Source organism: Bidens hawaiensis, unplaced genomic scaffold, assembly GCF_021521415.1.
Source record: "Bidens hawaiensis isolate Kalapana, Puna unplaced genomic scaffold, B.hawaiensis_p1.1 tig00065992_1, whole genome shotgun sequence".
Taxonomy (NCBI): domain Eukaryota; kingdom Viridiplantae; phylum Streptophyta; class Magnoliopsida; order Asterales; family Asteraceae; genus Bidens; species Bidens hawaiensis.
This window is the reverse complement of record NW_027501743.1, coordinates 29,117-46,940: the sequence shown is the minus strand read 5'-3', so window position 1 is coordinate 46,940 and position 17,824 is coordinate 29,117. Positions and strand designations below refer to the sequence as shown.

General features: G+C 34.4%; 2 protein-coding genes across 2 annotated transcripts; both read right to left on the bottom strand.

The window, feature by feature from the left end:
* Positions 1-14,036: 14,036 nt before the first annotated feature.
* Positions 14,037-15,477, bottom strand: LOC143604613 (zinc finger BED domain-containing protein RICESLEEPER 2-like). Its single transcript, XM_077081036.1, has 3 exons — positions 15,424-15,477; positions 14,199-15,288; positions 14,037-14,113 (listed from the first exon to the last, which is right to left on the bottom strand). The coding sequence occupies exons 1-3, from the start codon at positions 15,475-15,477 to the stop codon at positions 14,037-14,039; spliced, it is 1,221 nt and encodes a 406-aa protein (XP_076937151.1).
* Positions 15,478-15,778: 301 nt separating this feature from the next.
* On the bottom strand, positions 15,779-16,273 carry LOC143604611 (zinc finger BED domain-containing protein RICESLEEPER 3-like). Its single transcript, XM_077081034.1, has one exon. The coding sequence runs from the start codon at positions 16,271-16,273 to the stop codon at positions 15,779-15,781; it is 495 nt and encodes a 164-aa protein (XP_076937149.1).
* Positions 16,274-17,824: the final 1,551 nt, after the last annotated feature.

Genomic DNA, 17,824 nt, shown 5'->3' with positions numbered 1-17,824 from the left:
AAGATTTACCAGGCTTAACCTACACTAGTGCTTATTCATTACCTTAGACATTTCAGTTTTTCTGTTTTCCTAAGATGAGAACCCACAAGACTTAATGATTTAATTATAGGTATATTTATTACATTCTCAAAAGCCTTTAACTATCAGCTAGGCCTACTGACACATCCCAAATTAAGTGCGTTCATGTTTTTATTATATCTTATTATTAGTAGTTTGAAAAACCAACTCCCGATAAATATCCTCATCTCCCATTTAAATGCAAAAAGAAACAAATTCAGAGAACATTTTTTAAAACTTTTTTCAATTTTTTTGAACTACGACTCAAATGCCCTATCCCTGCACTTAAATTTTGAATTGTCCTCAATGCAAGGATAAGGACTAAAAATAAAAAAAAAATTCAAAATACAAAAAAACTAAAAATCTAAAAACAAAAACCAAAAATAAACAAGCTAGATAATGGAAAAGACTTAGCTGGTAATATGCACATTAAATATGATGCCAAAGTCTTCTTCCATGAATGTCCTCAAACTCCGAACGTACTCAGCAAACGGTATCTCCTTCTCTCACTCACGAACGGAAGCGGCAAACACATCAAACAATATCTAAAACATATCTTATCAACTTGATAGATGTAATTATTCAAAGTATGTAACCAGACCAACCAACCCTAAACAATATATAATATGAATAACAGTAGCAAATAGATAAATAAAAAGTATACGGCTCCTGCTGCTCCATCCACACACTTGAATTTTGCATTATACTTCATGGGGATACTCTTCTGGCTAAAATACTACAAAACTTAAAAACACAAAAACAAAAAAAAAAAATCTACAAAAGACTACGTTAGTGACTTGACAATTATACACACTCTTTGGAACCTCCCCACACTTGAACTTAATCAGGAGGTTTTTCTTTGACCTGGACCCTATCTAACCCGTTCAGTTCCACCCGGTACTTGTTAAACATTAAACTTTCCTCGCTGTAATTGAAAAATATTTTAAGAATCCTTAACGGGTCAAACCACCAAAATTCAAACTTAACTGACATGAACCGGATGCATGACATGTATCGAGAAGACTGGTCGTGCCTGAACTTCAATGGCTTCTTCTTTTTTGTAGACCATCTTCTGACTTGCAAATTATTCCGATTCACAGATGCTCTTCTCTTCACCTTCTCCCGTGGTCTAGATTTATGAGCGATATTTATTATAAGTGTCCAACGAGCCAGCTGTGATGTTCTTCCACTACCACCACTTATATATCTTCCAGTAGAGCTTCAAAAAATTCTATGTCACCCTCCGAATCAAACTCTCCTATTTCGTTGTACTCAGGCAAACTTTCCAACTCCAAATCCAAAAACTCATCCTCCTCACACAACTTATTCTCAACCTCTTCCTCAACACCAAATATCAACTCAAGTGAATCTCTCAAATCCACTGCACCCTCTATCTCTTCTTCAACACCAAACATCAACTCAAGTGAATCTCCCAAACCCACTTCATCCTCTATCTCTTCTTTCTTCACTAACGACCTTTGATAAGTAGCCCATTCTTCTTCATCTATTTCATCATCAGGGTCACTCCAGTAATTAGCAATAGTAACATGTGGAACCGAAGGTGGGACTTCATCATCCATTTTCGTCTCCGTTACTTGAGTAATCCCCTCATCTGACTCGTCCATATATTCCAATAACTTCAATCTCTTTTCTTCTTCCTCTTCTTCGTCCAATCTCCAAGTAATTCTTTCTATTGTACGTTGGAGATCTGTAAGAACACTATGTTGATTTTTCAAGATGATATCCTGCTCAACTAAATTCTGGTTGGAATCTGAGGCCAAATATTGAGCCAACATATTTTCGAAATTCTTCATACTACTCTCGGACAAACTATTCTCAACAGGGTTGTTATTAAAATATTGACCATCAAATTGACCCTGATTTTGCTGAGGCTGCTGATATAGATCATCATAATAATACGAAGAAGGCCCCTGCAAAAAATTCTGTTGCGACTGCACAGGAGAGTTAGCATAATAATGTGATAAACATCCCACACATTGAGGACATATAAGCGTAAAATGGGGTCCACCACAAATCTCACACATATTTACGAGATTCAAAATAAATAAAAGACACAGACAATTAGACTCCTACGACTCAAAAGAAAATAACACGTATATAGACTCTACAAAAAAAAACTTCTAAATAAAACTAACAATTAAACTAAACTATATTAACCTAACTCCTACGACTTAAAAACAAAACACAATACAAATAGCACGTATATGGCAAGTAAGTCTAATCAAAGCTAATAACGCAATCACCAAGAGTCCCCGGCAACGGCGCCAAAAACTTGATGTGCTAAAAGTAGTTATTAATTTATTAACTAAATAAACACCAATCTGGACACTAAGTAATAATTCTAGACTCTTAACTTAACTAAAACTACTAACCGACAAGTGAATCGGTCGACTCCAGTACAGCTAAGTAAGTCCGAATATCGAACCCACGAGACTCTTTAAACTACGTTAACTAGCTAATTAGACTCAACTAATACTGACACGACTATTTGTTTGTAAAAGGGGGTTTTGTTTAAAATACTAAATTAAAACTAATTAAGGAAAATAAGTAAAGTAAACAAAAATACAAGTTTGATAAATAATATGATGATAAAAAAAACTACCTAGGCTAGAATCCCCTAAATTTCAGTTATGAATAAACCAGGAAAATATTAAATTATGGACTGCGATTGTAAAATAGACACTTGAGAAAACACGAACAAGACCCCTGACCCTTCTCGAGAGACATCTATGAGTTTCTAATAAGTTTTAACGCACACCAGTATTAAAGATCAAGTTTCCTTACGGTCACCTAATTATTTATGACTTAGTTCCTTTATACGAAATCCTACTTTACAGCGCGAAAATCAATGGCAGTTTAATATATTTAATTGATTCGATAGACAATAATTAAGTAATCAAACCTAGACGGACTCCTTATGAAGAACTAAATCTAGCAAGACCAATTAATAAAGATCTATCAATAACCTAGCACTTTACAGATTTAGGTTAGCAGACACTTAGGTTTAATTAATTAAAAATTATTATTCCTATAATCTTAATGCATATCAATCATAAAATAGTCAAAAACACAAAGTAGGTGACATAATAGCAACCTATCATAATGGCAAACAATAATCAAGGCAACTTTGGAATAATAACAATCAATCAAACAATCCTAAGTATCCATATGCATCAATTTAATATAATTAAACATTTTACTAAATCATAAAACCATAACGTTAAATAAATTCCAAATCAAATCACAACGTCAAAATAGGTTCATCATAAGCCTAGGCAGTCTATAATGTTTAGCCTAGCATCATAAAATTAAATAAACCAATAATAAAGGAATTCATGGCGAACATAAATAAGAACGGAAGATTAAAGGCGATAAAACCCGTGGTCTTCGTCCTTGGATGATAAGCACTTCGCCGGCTGATTCCTTGCCTTCAAACCCTCGGAAATATCTCCTCTTGAGCTCCCAAATTCGTCCTAGAAGGCTAGGGTATTCAGGTTATGATTAGGGTTAAGTTTATGGGTGTTTATATAAACTTTCAAGGCCCATAATATTAAAATTAGTAAAAGATTCTGGAAATCTAAGCCCATAAACTTAAAATTTGTAGAAGATTCTAGAAAACTGAGCCCATAGTGCCGCGCGACGGGCTTTCTCCCATTTTGCTTGTTTGCGCTTGTTTTTTGCCCTCTTTTCGACATAATTGAAACCCGGAACCTAAAATACACAAATATGTTAGTAATATACAAATTCTAATAAAACCAAACAAAAACTAATAAAATATACAAAGGATTTATATATATTTAGCCTTATATCACCTTGATCAATTATGTTTATAAAAGCTTTGTACGTGCAAAGGTTATAGTTAAGATAATGTTTTTCGTCATGATTAATAAACATAAGCTTTTACGTACAATAAGATATAGTTAGAAATAGTTTCTTCACTTTAAGAAACATTATATGCAAGAGATATAGTTTTCTTCACAACTAAGAAACATAAGATTTTACATACCAGGGTTATAATCATTTAACGTTTCTTCTTGAAGAAAAAACCTATCAGTAGATGTTTCTTCATGAAGAAGAAACTCAGTACATTATTTGTAAATAAATGAAAAGACTACGGGTCCAAATACTTTATTCAAATAAATGATCAGTCAAGGTTTAAAGCTATCAAAACCAGACTAAAGGTCTATAGCTAGATCAAGAGACGATCCGGGTATTTATACAAACTTATTTCATTATATATCAATCATCATTCATTCACAAATGTTATCAAACAAGATCACCACATCATTCAGAAAAGACAATCACAATCAAAGATGAATACGTTAAGCCTTTTTTCAGTCAGATAAACGGGTTGTTTATCTAAACAGTTAGTCAAGTGTTTGTATGAGATTACATGATCTCTAAATTTTAAGGGATTAAGTGATACCTAAGTCACAAGGTAGAAAATAAAAGCAACTCAGACCGAGTACACATGTGTCTGGATCCAAACATAACTGTCTAGTCTTTCAATCAAGGCTACGTGGCCGCAGGCTTTACAGTCATAACGAAAGTTCTCAGGCGGGCATTAGTCTTGGAGAACCATAATTTTGTGTGTATGGTAGTGGCACAAGTTCCCAGAAATAAGAGACGTTTCTGCTGAGTTTGTTCCAAAACTATCTTGTCAGTCAAATATTTTCAGAGTCAACGATTCACCAGCATATCGCTGACGTATTTTTCACCCTCATTACATGAAAGCAAGTATAGTACAGATAGCAAGGAATAAGAGTCACTCTTGGAGACAGGTGCTCGTAGATAGAGATGGCTTAGTTTTTAATAAATAAAATATTGTAAACATGAATAAACAAAGGTTTGTAAATCAAATACTTGGATATTTATTATCCAAAAGATTTTCAAAATAAATTATTATTTTATTATTATAATCAAAGACTTTCGATAATATCCCGAAACTCTGATATATTTACATAGCAGGTACCAACTACGGGTGTCACGCCTAGGCCCTGAGTCGGGGTGTGACAGGTTGGTATCAGAGCCATTGTTCTTAGCGAATTAGGTATTTAGTATACCTAGGCTTTGAACATAATTAAAATTAGTATTCAATAGAGAATATCAACATAAATAGTCATTGAATGATTTAACATAAGATCCAAATCTTATCATACGGATATTAATATGTACTTAATTAAAAGTATCTAAAATGTAAGTAAAACTATTACGAATAAGATAAGAATACAATCTTATTCCCAATCTAACATCGTACAGATGTCTGATCGTTAATCCAGCCAAGGATCATATCAACCTCCGTCAGGTAAAGGAAAAGGGTGTATAGGAACCGCTTTAATTCTAATCCCAATATCTAGTAGTGAAGACTCGTATCAGACCTCAATGGAAGAAAATTCAGATTCCTTTGATTCCAACATCTCACTAGCCCATATCATCCGAAGACAAGATATGCAGGAAACAGGATCAAGTAGATCCAAGAAATCAACTATGCCAAAAGGAAGAGAACTAATGACCGATCAGGAAGAAAACCCCTAGGGACAGGAATATTTTAATTATCCAATAAATCAAGATCCTTATTTTGCTTATCCTCAAAATGAACCCCGGAGTACAAAATATGAAGGAATGTACCATTTCATAGATGATCCAACATGCTATGGAGTAGACGTTACAAAAATAGTCGAATCAATGCTCAACAATATAGAGATGGAAGAAGAGAAGGACAAAGAAAAAAAAAAAGAAAAAGAAAAGGAAACAAGTAAGAATACCAAGAAGGATAGTAAAATCAGGAAATTGATTGTCCGTTGGAAGAAATAGACGATAAGAACCGCAATAGTTGTAAACAAGTGTAAACTATAATAATGTTGTGCACTCTTGAAAACTACAATATAAATAAATAAAAGATATGTTTTAAAATTCCCCGAATATTGAACTTATCTTTAAAATTGTATTTTAATATGTCAAGAAAAGAAAGTACACTCGCTTTCAAGACAATCCTTCCAAAGAAAGTTGGAAGTAGGGAAAACATTAACAATGAAATGAGAAAAGGTCCGGGTGGGAAAATTTCAAGTCAACGACAAGATAAAAGGAATAGACCTAGAAAGAGAATTAGAGAAATTCTCATGGTCTGCATATGTAATAGTATCTCAAGAAAAGAATAAAGACATTCAAAGATACATAGATTTATCATTTTAACGATTATCCCAACATCATTCAAGAGAAAGCATTGAGATTGTGCCTTATGTGAGATAGATAATCTCAAGAAATAGATATTGGAGATCAAAGAAAAGAAAAATGAAAAGTCAACAAGAGATCTTTTGAAAATTCTCTCGAAATACGACAAAATGATTAAACGTTAATAGATATCTCGTACTTGTGTCATTTGTTTCAGTGTCACGCAATTGTTGCGAATATTTTATTATTAATATAAAAAGTTTCTTTCATTCTATTCACAGAAATGTCGAATCCAATCAATCAAGAAAACAATGATGAAGCTTCAACTCAAAGAAGAAATAGAAAAGTATACGAACATGCCTAGGAGATTCCTGAGCAATATTTAGTCAAAGTACAAGAAATGATTCATAATGCAATCACTCCTCTCATCGATGTAATGAAAGGAGGATCACATAAATGTAAATCTCCGCATTCGAATAAAACTGTTAGACCTCATCCGTATCGAAATCCTTCTGATCATGAAGAAAGCGTTCATAGTTCCAATACTGATAATAGTTTCAATCGTAATTTAAAGAATAAGTTAGTTATCCAAGGTTGTAATTTCAAAATTTTCCAAGTCTATGGACCAAAAGAATTCTATGGCGATCAAGGTGCCATATCAGCATTACGATGGCTTGAGGAGCTCGAGTCTATCGTTATCATAAGCCAATGTACTGAGATTCAAAAGATTCATTACGCGTCTTAACAATTCAAGGGTGAAGCTCTAGAATGGTGGAATGACCTAATCATGACAAAGGGTAGAGAAACCTTGTATCAAATGGGATGGGAAGCATTCAAGGAACTTGTAATACGAAAATTCTATCCCATGCATGAAAGAGATCTTATTCAAACCAAGTTTTTGAATCACAAAGTGGAAGGCACTAATCTCAGGGAATACAATACTAAGTTTCATGAGTATTGTAGATCGGTACCACACATGGTAACACCTGAATACAACAAAGTGACCCGATAATCTGGGGACTGCCAAGAGAAATTAGAGACATGGTGAGATCCAATCTGCCTCAAACTGCTGATTCAGCCATGGAATTGGCTGGCTATCTCATGAATGGTCTTATAAAAAATCAAGAGCAAGATAAAAATGAAAAACGAAAGGAAAAAGAAACTGAGGTAAATAGAATGAATAAAAACAAAGAAAAGGAAGAAGGGTCATTCAAATTCACAAGACCAATCTGCTCAAATTGTGGAAGGAGACACCATGGGAGATGTCTGAGATCAACTAACATTCCCAAAACCAATCCATTTGTCACATGCACCTTCTGCAAGAAAATTGTTAATTCAGAAGATGATTGCAGAAGAAAGACAGTTGTGTATTTCAACTGTGGAGAAAATGGGCATTTCAGCATAGAATGTCCGAAAAAGACAAACAATGCAAATGGAAGCAAAGCCAAGAAAGGAAACGCCAGAATAAATATGTTAAACATGCAAGAAGCATCTGGCGATCAAGAATAAAAGCAGATAAGAGTATGCTAAACGAATGTGCAAGATTTCAAGGCATTAGAAATAACTAATAGTTAAGTTAGCTCTTATAAACTGCTTGTAAACTCGTTTTAAACGGGAAGTTTTGTAATCGTAATAGGGTTTTTAAATCCCTAATGTAAATAAAGAAAAATATTAGCATACAGATCGTGTCTTTACACAATAATGCTTATATTCAATAAAGAGGCGGTTTTAATCCGAAATACATAAAGAATGTAAAGACTATATAGTTAATATAGTCTATCATCTCTAGAAAGATAAAATAAAGAAAATAATGCATTAAAGAGTTTATCTTTATTCAAGAAAATCAGTGATATAAACTTTAAAAGTTCAAAGAAATGACCAATGGATAAAGAAGGAAGAAATCCGTCAAGTTCATAAAAGCAAAGGACAACGTGGGACAAGTAGAAGTATCTTAAAGAATATCAAGATGAATAAGATGAAAGGATTCGATATACTGGATCCAAGAGGCAATTTAGTTAACATCAGCAAATGTTTAGAATACAAAAGGTAAGGTAAATAATTAAACACAACTGGCCATTGTGCTTAGCCATTTACAATTACTTATGATATTCTGAACCATTTACTGATAATATCAATTAAGATGTAACGATTCAAGTATTTCAACTATTTATCAACTCGGAGTTAAACTCGAGAATCAAATTAAAAGGAATCTAATCAACCAAACCAAAGTTAGCGAATCTCGAGGACGAGATTCATTTCAAGGTGAGGAGGATGCAACATCCTAGAAAATTTCATAATTATTTTGGATTAAAAAAGTCAACTTTGAAAGTTGAAGTATTAAAAATATTCTTATAACAAGTAAAGATGTAAGACCCCCGACCTGGGAACCCTACTTTCTCGCTGGGTGGATTTACAGTATTAAAAATATTCTTAGGGTCTGGTCCCCCCATCTCAGATATTTTCAGGGTCTGATCCCTCCTCTCAGATATTAATAGGGTCCGGTCCCTCTAATCTCAGATATTATAAGGGTCTGGTCCCTACTATCTCAGATATTATTAGGGTTTGGTCCCTTTTATCACAATCTCAAATATTATTAGGGTCTGATCCCTTTGTTTCGTTTAACCATACAACCATACATGTCCCGTCAACTATCCATACGTTCATTTCATACCTTCATTATCGTACATGCATACTTTACCTGTCTCATGTATATATATAATATACATACATACATATACACATTCTATCATATAAACATTATATAATAATAGCAATCAATGCACAATCATACATGTATCTTACACTTATCACTTAGGATAAGCGTTTTAACTATCACATAGGAGTATGCACACAGCCCCGAAAAACATCATAGAGAAAGGGGCTAGAACTCACCTGGATTCTGTTGCGTTCACCGTTAATAGTAATTCCTTTCTTCAACTGAGCTCGACTAACTCTAAGCGTAATCCGGTTTAGAGTTTTGGTCTTGACACGAGCTAGATCTTGATTCTCCTTGTCGTTTGGAAGCGAGAATCACTAAAACAACTTGGATCTCGTTCTCGGGTTTCAAGGTAGGGAGAGTGTGTGTTGGTAAAAAAAATGGAAAGGTATGAAATTATGAGATCTAGGGTTTTAGGGAAGGTTTAAGGGTACTTATACCCTTAGCTCATGGACCTTAGGCCCATTAATCCACTAAGTCCATATTTTATTGTTAAGTTCATATCCATTAAGCCTATCATCTCTCATTTTAATTTATTATTTATTATTATACGACGATTAAATAACAAACGTTATTTAAATATTTCTTTATCTATTATTTCTAAAAGTCGGACGTTACAAAAAAGAAAGAAAAGAGATAAGAAAAACAAAGCATCTTATGTTAAGAAAATAGGAAATTCCATCCCACATGGAAAGATGAAAGAAAATGGAAGCATTCTACATGGGTATAAATAAGAAAGATAACTTTTATCCCACATAGAAACAAGAAAAGAAATAGAAGCTCTTTATACGGAAGCAAGTTTCCATAGAATGCTTTAATGTGGCTAACCACTCCCTATAGTCCTAGCGGAGGGTGCAAAGCACCCGACGCACACGCGCACGGACTAGGACTCGGACGATGGGCGTAATGTGGAGTTTTGATGGTGCACTTTGCAAGTCGAATGCTCGCATCGCCGTGAGCCACATAAGGGCCGCTTTAGTATTTTTGGAAAATGAAAGTATGACCAAGAAGTGGCAAGTTATCAAAGACGAAGGACAAAAAGTTTGAAAAATCTGATTCCAGGACCCATCGCACTACGCGATGAGCCTAGGAACAACACCATCGCGCTACGCGATGGGGGTGTATGAATCACCAGACACGTGTCGCGACGGGGGGACACGTGGCAGATGTTAGGGCTGAGTCAGCATGGCACGCGTCAAACCCTGACATCACGCTACGTGATGCCCCAATAGAAGGGACCATTGCGCTATGCGATGATTCCCAAATTCAGCTATAAAAGGGGAGGGGTATGGCACTTCCATTTCACACACCAAACACACTATTTTCTTATACACAACCTCGGTTTGCGTGCCGACCTTGTAGTAACGTTCCAAGCCCCGAAGTTCCAACAGTTTAAAGCTTTAGTACGCGATATAGAGTAGAAGTGCCGCTCAATCAGTCTTAGATAACTAACTCTGAATACCCGCGTGAGAGGTAGGGGTTCTGATTAAGTTATTATTTTATTATTATATAATATGGCTTAGACCATAGTCAGGGGTATAGCCCAAACCTTGATCATAATTATGTTTATAAAAGCTTTATACATTGCAAAGGTTATAGTTAAAATAATGTTTTTTTCATGATTAAGAAACATAAGCTTTTATATACAATAAGATATAGTAAGAAATAGTTTCTTCACTATTAAGAAATATTATATGTAAGAGATATAGTTTTCTTCACAACTAGGGTTATAATCATTTAATGTTTCTTCTTGAAGAAGAAACTCAGTACATGATTTGTAAATATTTGAAAAGACTACGGGTTTAAATATTTTATTCAAATAAATGATCAGTCAAGGTTTAAAGCTATTAAAACCAGACTAAAGGTCTGTAGCTAGATCAAGAGACGATTCGGGTATTTATACAAACTTATTTTATTATAGATCAATCATCATTCTTTCACAAATGTTATCAAACGAGATCACCACATCATTCGGAAAAGACAATCACAATCCACAGGTGAATACTTTAAACCTTTTTCAGTCAGATAAACGGGTTGTTTATCTAAACAGTCAGTCAAATGTTTGTATGAGATTACGTGATCACTAAATTTTAAGGGATTACGTGATCCCTAAGTCACAAGGTAGAAAATAAAAATAACTTAGACCGAGTACACATGTGTCTGGATCCAAACATAATTGTCTAGTCTTTCAACCAAGGCTACGTGGCCGCAGACTAAACAGTCATAACGAAAGTTTTCCAGCAGGCATTAGTTCTTGGAGAACCATAATTATATGTGTATGGCAGTGGCACAATTCCCAGAAATAAGAGACGTTTCTGCTGAGTTTGTTCCAAAACTATCTTGTCAGTCAAATATTTTCAAAGTCAACAATTCACCAGCATATCGCTGACGTATTCCCCCCCTCATTACAGGAAAGCAAGTATAGCACAAATAGAAAGGAATAAGAGTCACTCTTGGAGATAGATGTTTGCAGATAGAGATGGCTCAGTTTTTAATAAATAAAATACTGTAAACAAGAATAAATAAAGGTTTGTAAATCAAATACTTGGATATTTATTATCTAAAAGATTTTCAAAATAAATTATTATTTTATTACTATAATCAAAGACTTCCGCTAATAACCCGAAACTCTAATATATTTACAAAACAGGTACCAACTACGGGTGTCACGCCTAGGCCCTGAGTCGGGGGGTGACACAATCCATCCCCCTTAGGGGTCCAGCGTCCTCGCGGAACCTGGCACCACTAGTCTGGCCCTTGCTTTGATACCATCTGTAACAGCCCAGCTACCGCCGCACCATAATATTGTCCGCTTTGGCCGGGACGTACCACTATCGCCTCACAGATTTGCTTTTGGTTGCCCAGGTGGAGACATCCCAAGAGGTCACCCATCCTGATACTACTCCCACTTGAGCACGCTTAACTGTGGAGTTCTCCTCTCATCCACTACTATTAAGCGCCCAAAACGCGTTATGATGGGAAAGGTATCCACCTCCTTATAAAGAAGGCTTTATTCTCCTTCCCAACCGATGAAGGATGTCACATACGTGTTGATCGAGAACTCATAATTTGACCGAGAACTCATTAGAAAACCGAAAACCACAACTTTTCTAAATTAAACAGGTTGCTGTTAACTAATAAATATTTTTTAAACACTTAAAACTTAAAAACCTTTTACAAAACATAAAAGTTGTACTTGAATAAATTTTGATGTATCACTATTGCTCAAAGGTGATGTGTTACATCTACCCCACATTCAAGTCTAATTACAAAGCTTTATTAATTTTGCCTACATGATTTAAATATCTCATTTATGCCTAAAGGTGATGAGTTATATTTATATCCAGCAAAGTTAACCCGTTCATAATTAAAATAGCTGTCTCACTTCTAGTCAAAGGTGATGTGTTACAATTGTTTTGCACACATATACTTAAATATATTTTAATTATGCTCAAATGTGTTTTATTTTTTTGTTTAACTAGAACTTTTAATTGTAGTCTATTGGTTTAATGTTAATAATAGATATATCACATCTTCAATAAAATATAACGATCCTCACATTAATTATCCTTCATTAATCTAATGATCATAAAATTTAATCTGTCTTACCTTGACATCCCATAGCATTACTCACTATAATTTTCTTCCTTAAAATTACTATCTCATTTAAATCGTCCACTCTAATTTCAAACCCAAATATTTTGCTTTATAAAGAGTTTCATTAACTTTTAGCTCTTCTCGTTCTTTGATTATCCTCAAGACATGACCATCTCGTTGCTCCTTCTAATAATAGTAATAAAGAAAAAATCTAGAGCATGAAAAATATAATGAGTCAAACAGAATGTTTTTTTTATGATAATCAATAAACTCATGCTATCAAATAAAGTTATTTTGGATTTAGTTTTTCCTAAACTAATCTAATATCTATAAAATAATTAAAGTAACTCCTAAGATACATGCATTTCTTAAAAATTCTAACTATAAGGTTAAATGGCATTACTGAATACATCATAATGTACAATACATGACTCGTAAAATTAAGGTTAACAACATAACGTTTAAGATACGTCCACGTCCTAATTACACATACAAGTTTACAAATGACATAATAGCAAAACTAGTCCTTTATGTTTGCACATTTTTTCAATTGTTGTCCTTTCGCAAATTTAATGACAAAAAACATCCTTTATGCTTTAAAACTCTATCACATTATGTCATTTGGTCCCAACCTAGTTAATTTTTCTCGTTATATTCGGTCATGTGTAAGGCACATGAGGATAATTTAGTCTTTTTACTTAAAATAAAAAATTAAATGATATTAAAAAATAAATCACTTTCTCTCTTCCTCTTTCTTTTTCCATCCATCCATCCATTTTCTCTCTCTATATATACTCTTTTTCTTCTACATCTTTCATCTGCAACATCATCATCATCATCATCATCATCATCATCATCATCATCATCATATCCAGTTCAAGGCCACCACCACCACTAACACCATCATTCAAATCCACCACCACCACAGATAGGGGTGTTCAAGACCGGATTATCCGGTTTTCGGATATCCGAAAATCGGATATCCGAAAAGTTCGGATAATGAATATTGATATCCAAATCCGTATCCGAAATTTCGGATATCCGATTTTTCGGATATCCGAAATTTCGGATACGGATACGGATTCGGTTATTGAAACGGATAATCCGAATTAAAAAAAAAATTGTTTATGCATATATTAAAACTAAACCTATGCTTGATTTTTCAAGTTTCTAACATTGAGATAAAAAAAACATTCAAAGAAATTCATGGATAAATTCAAACTTAAACAAAACAACCAAAAACATCCAAAACAAATTCTAAGATAAATTCGAAAGTAGTTCATCAACGATTAAACATTTAAAAATGATAAATCCAACCATAAGCTCGTGTGAACATCCATTATCCAACCCTTGTAAACCTGCAATATGGTATAACATAAATCAATAGAAATAACAAGTTAACAAAGCAAAACTATTTCTAATTTAGTAACACAAATAATTGTATAGATACTATTAATTTATAGAAAAAAATACCTTAAGCTGGCTCGATTGTTTCATCAACTGTTTCATCTATGATAATGGTGGGTTGTTCCAATTTTAACTCCTTCATGCCTACAATATAATACGAAGAAAACAAATACATCAACATTAAATATGCATATGTACAAAAGTAAAGCAAATAATTACTTATTACAACCTTCTTCCAAGCTTTCGATATCAAAAATGGTATCTTCAATCAAAATTGGATTATTAGAAGCACGCAACCAGTCTTGTGTGCATACCAATGCTTCCACCATTCTTGTGGTTAAGGAAGTTCTGAAACTATCAAGCACTCGTCCCCCGGTGCTAAAAACCGATTCAGAGGCAACCGTAGAAAGGGGAATTGCAAGAATATCTCGAGCCATCCTAGCAAGAACGGGATATCGACATTGTTGAACTTTCCACCATTGTAATATGTCGAATCGTGAGTCTTTAGGTTCCCGATCTTCCCCAAGATATTTTTCTAACTCAGATTTTCTCATAGATGTTTCTGAACTTCCCATTGCTATTTCAAACCGCTTGCTCATAATTTCATCAATGTCCATTGTTGTTTGATTGTCACTGGATGCCATACTAGGAATAGAAGTTTTAGATGATGATGATGCCTCAACACCCTTTTGTTTTTTGGGCATAGAATTCTCATAAAGTTCAAACAAAGCCTTCAAGTTCCGGTCTAGAGTATTGATGATACTCGTATCTACAAAATTTTCTTCAACAAGCCATTTAATATATTGCCATTTTCGTCTTGGATCAAGAACCACGGCAATAAATAAAAACTGATTAAGCTTAAGCACATTCCCCCAATACTTGATATATTTTTGTTTCATACTAAATGCCATTGAACGAATTGAACTATCTTGATTGGTAGTGAAACCATCAATCACAGTGCCAACTCCAAATATCTCATGCACATAAGCATTGGAGGTCACATAACGGGAACCTGAAAATCTTAACGTAGCTTCATAAAATATCTTCAAGAAAGGCAACAAGCTAGTAACACTAATCCAATCATCCTCATGAAGTAAACCACCCTCACACTTCCTCATCTCTTTCTCACAACTAGAATCCTTTAATAGTAAGTTAGAAAATGCTTTTTTGAATTTAACAGCAAATTCTAGCATCAAATAAGCGTAGTTCCACCTGGCATCAACATCCAAACACACTAAACCCCCGCTTTCTATTTTCTCTTCTTCAACACAAGTTTGAAATTTTTGAAGTCTAGCAGGTGAAGACCTCACATATTTTACCTAAGCACGAATTTTTTTGATTGGTAAAGTCAGATTAGTAAGCCCATCTTTAACAACTAGGTTCAAAATATGAGCCGCACATCTCATATGCAAAAACGCTCCCTTCAAAACACCACATTCCCAATGATTAAAAACCTTTTGCAAGTGTTTAATAGCTATATCATTAGAGCTAGCATTATCCACCGTCATAGTCAAAATATTTTTTAGGCCCCATTCAATTAAAACCCCTGAATGACCAACAATTGGACAAAAAAATTATAATTCTCTTATGTAGATGCCAATCATCATCTATAAAGTGTGCAGTCAAACACATATAAGACAAATTTTGCCCCGAAGTCCAAGTGTCGGTGGTTAAACACACTCTCGTTGACATATTTTTAAAAATATTCACTAACCGTCTTCGTTCCTCAATAAAATAGCCATAACAATCTCTTGTTGCAGTCGTACGTGAAGGTACAATAAAATAAGGATTAATAACCTTACAGAATTCTCAAAAACCCACTCGCTCAACAAATGAAAAAGGCAGTTCATCAATAATCAACATTTTTGCTAAAGCTTTCATAATTACTTCTTGGTTAAACTCCCATAACTTTGGAATTGTCACGGTTTCAACAGAACAATCATCACTAATACGTGTTTTGGACTCTAAATTAAGTAGCTTTTGTTTTTTATCTTTATTTGCTGGATACTCTTTGCAAACATTAATGTGATTTCTTAAAGGAGTAGTCCCACTTTTTGATGCACAACCAATTTTTTTATGACAATACTTACACTCAGCCTTATCAGGGATATCACACACGATATAATGCTCCCACCAAATAGATCTTTTTTTCAATAAATGTATCGAAGGAATTTCACTTACATCGCCATCTGAGGCTGCACATGGGGTTTCTCCATCTTTTTTCGGTTTTTGCACATTCTTTGAAACCGCCTCATTTTCAGAAACTACCTCACAGTCTGAGTTGTTTTCATCATGCTTTTCCATTGGAGCAGCAAACTATACACAAAAACAACCAAAAGCTATTTAGTTATGAAACCTTAAAACTAAAGCGTAAATAACTATTAACATATATGTCTTCACACTTTACTTTTCATACTAAAAGCAATTTTTTAATCGCTCATGCTAAATTCTAATTAACTAACGTATGATACAAAAATATATACATAATATGACAATAAAAACTTAAAAAGGAAAAACCCTAGCAGCATATCCAAGAATAATAAGCCAGAATCTTACTTTTCATTAACAATTAACAAAAAAGTGATATAGATAATTCAAAAATAAAATGGAAATCACCTTATGCAGCAAAGGTAGTGGTGGAAATCAGCAGGGAAGGTGTTTCGGCAATTCGGCAGTGATGGGAGGATTTATAACGTGGAAAGTGGAGAATTTATATAGGAGGGAAACCCTAAACTTAACTTATAACCTATAATATATATATATATATATATATATATATATATTACTTATTTTTATATATTTTTTTTAGTTTTCGGATATCGGATAATTCGATTATCCGAAATTTTTAGAAATCGACATCCGAATCCGAAAATTTGGATTATCCGGTTTTAGGATATCCGAAATTTCGGATAATTCGGATACGGATTTTCGGATATTTCGGGTTCGGTTTCGGATCCGGATTTTTTTGAACACCCCTAACCACAGACCACTGTCGTTGAAAAAACCTCGCCCCAAAACTCCCTCACTCGCCACAATCTTTTTCCTCAACAAACCCCCACCACAACACAACCACAACCACAACCACAATCACCTCAGTTTTAGTTGGACTCAATTACGACCCGTTAGGGGTGGGACTGACCTCGTTATATAAAAGCAGAACTCAAACGGCCGAATTTGGAACTCAGCCCAACTCCGGAACTCCGTTCAGCCAATCACCTTCGATTCGTCATCAATCGGGTTAGTGCTTGTGTGTTTTAGGGTCGAAATTATAAATCGTTTATAGAGCCTCGGATCTAGCCGCAATACCGATACATAATATCGTGTTCAATACGTTAAAGGAAATACTTTATTGATGATCAATACGTTACATGAAGATACATTAATGGTGAGGATCTTGGAGCCAATCCGGCAGCATAACGTTACAGGGGAATAAATAAAACCATATCACTATCATAACTAATGAAGTTACCCTATATATAGGCATGACACATTCGTTAGAGTTCATTCGTTAGACATACTAACGAACGAGCCTTTCCACTAGCGAATGGCCTCTCATTCGTTAACCTCCGTTAACGAATGAGGAATACATTAACGAACGAGTCACCATTCGTTACACTGTAGTATCGAATGGGCTCCTAACTTTGCGGATGAGCCTAGTCTTTAACGAATGAGCCTAATTCGCTTAACATACTTAGCCCCAAATCTGTGCACTAACAGCAATCATCTAACAAAAAAAACCCTCTGTCAATTTAAATTGAGAGAGGCGAATCGTTGAGCAATTTGGGAAATCAACATTATGGTTCTTGTTGGATTAGGGGGTTTCCGTAGTATCGCATATATTTTTTTTTGGAATCA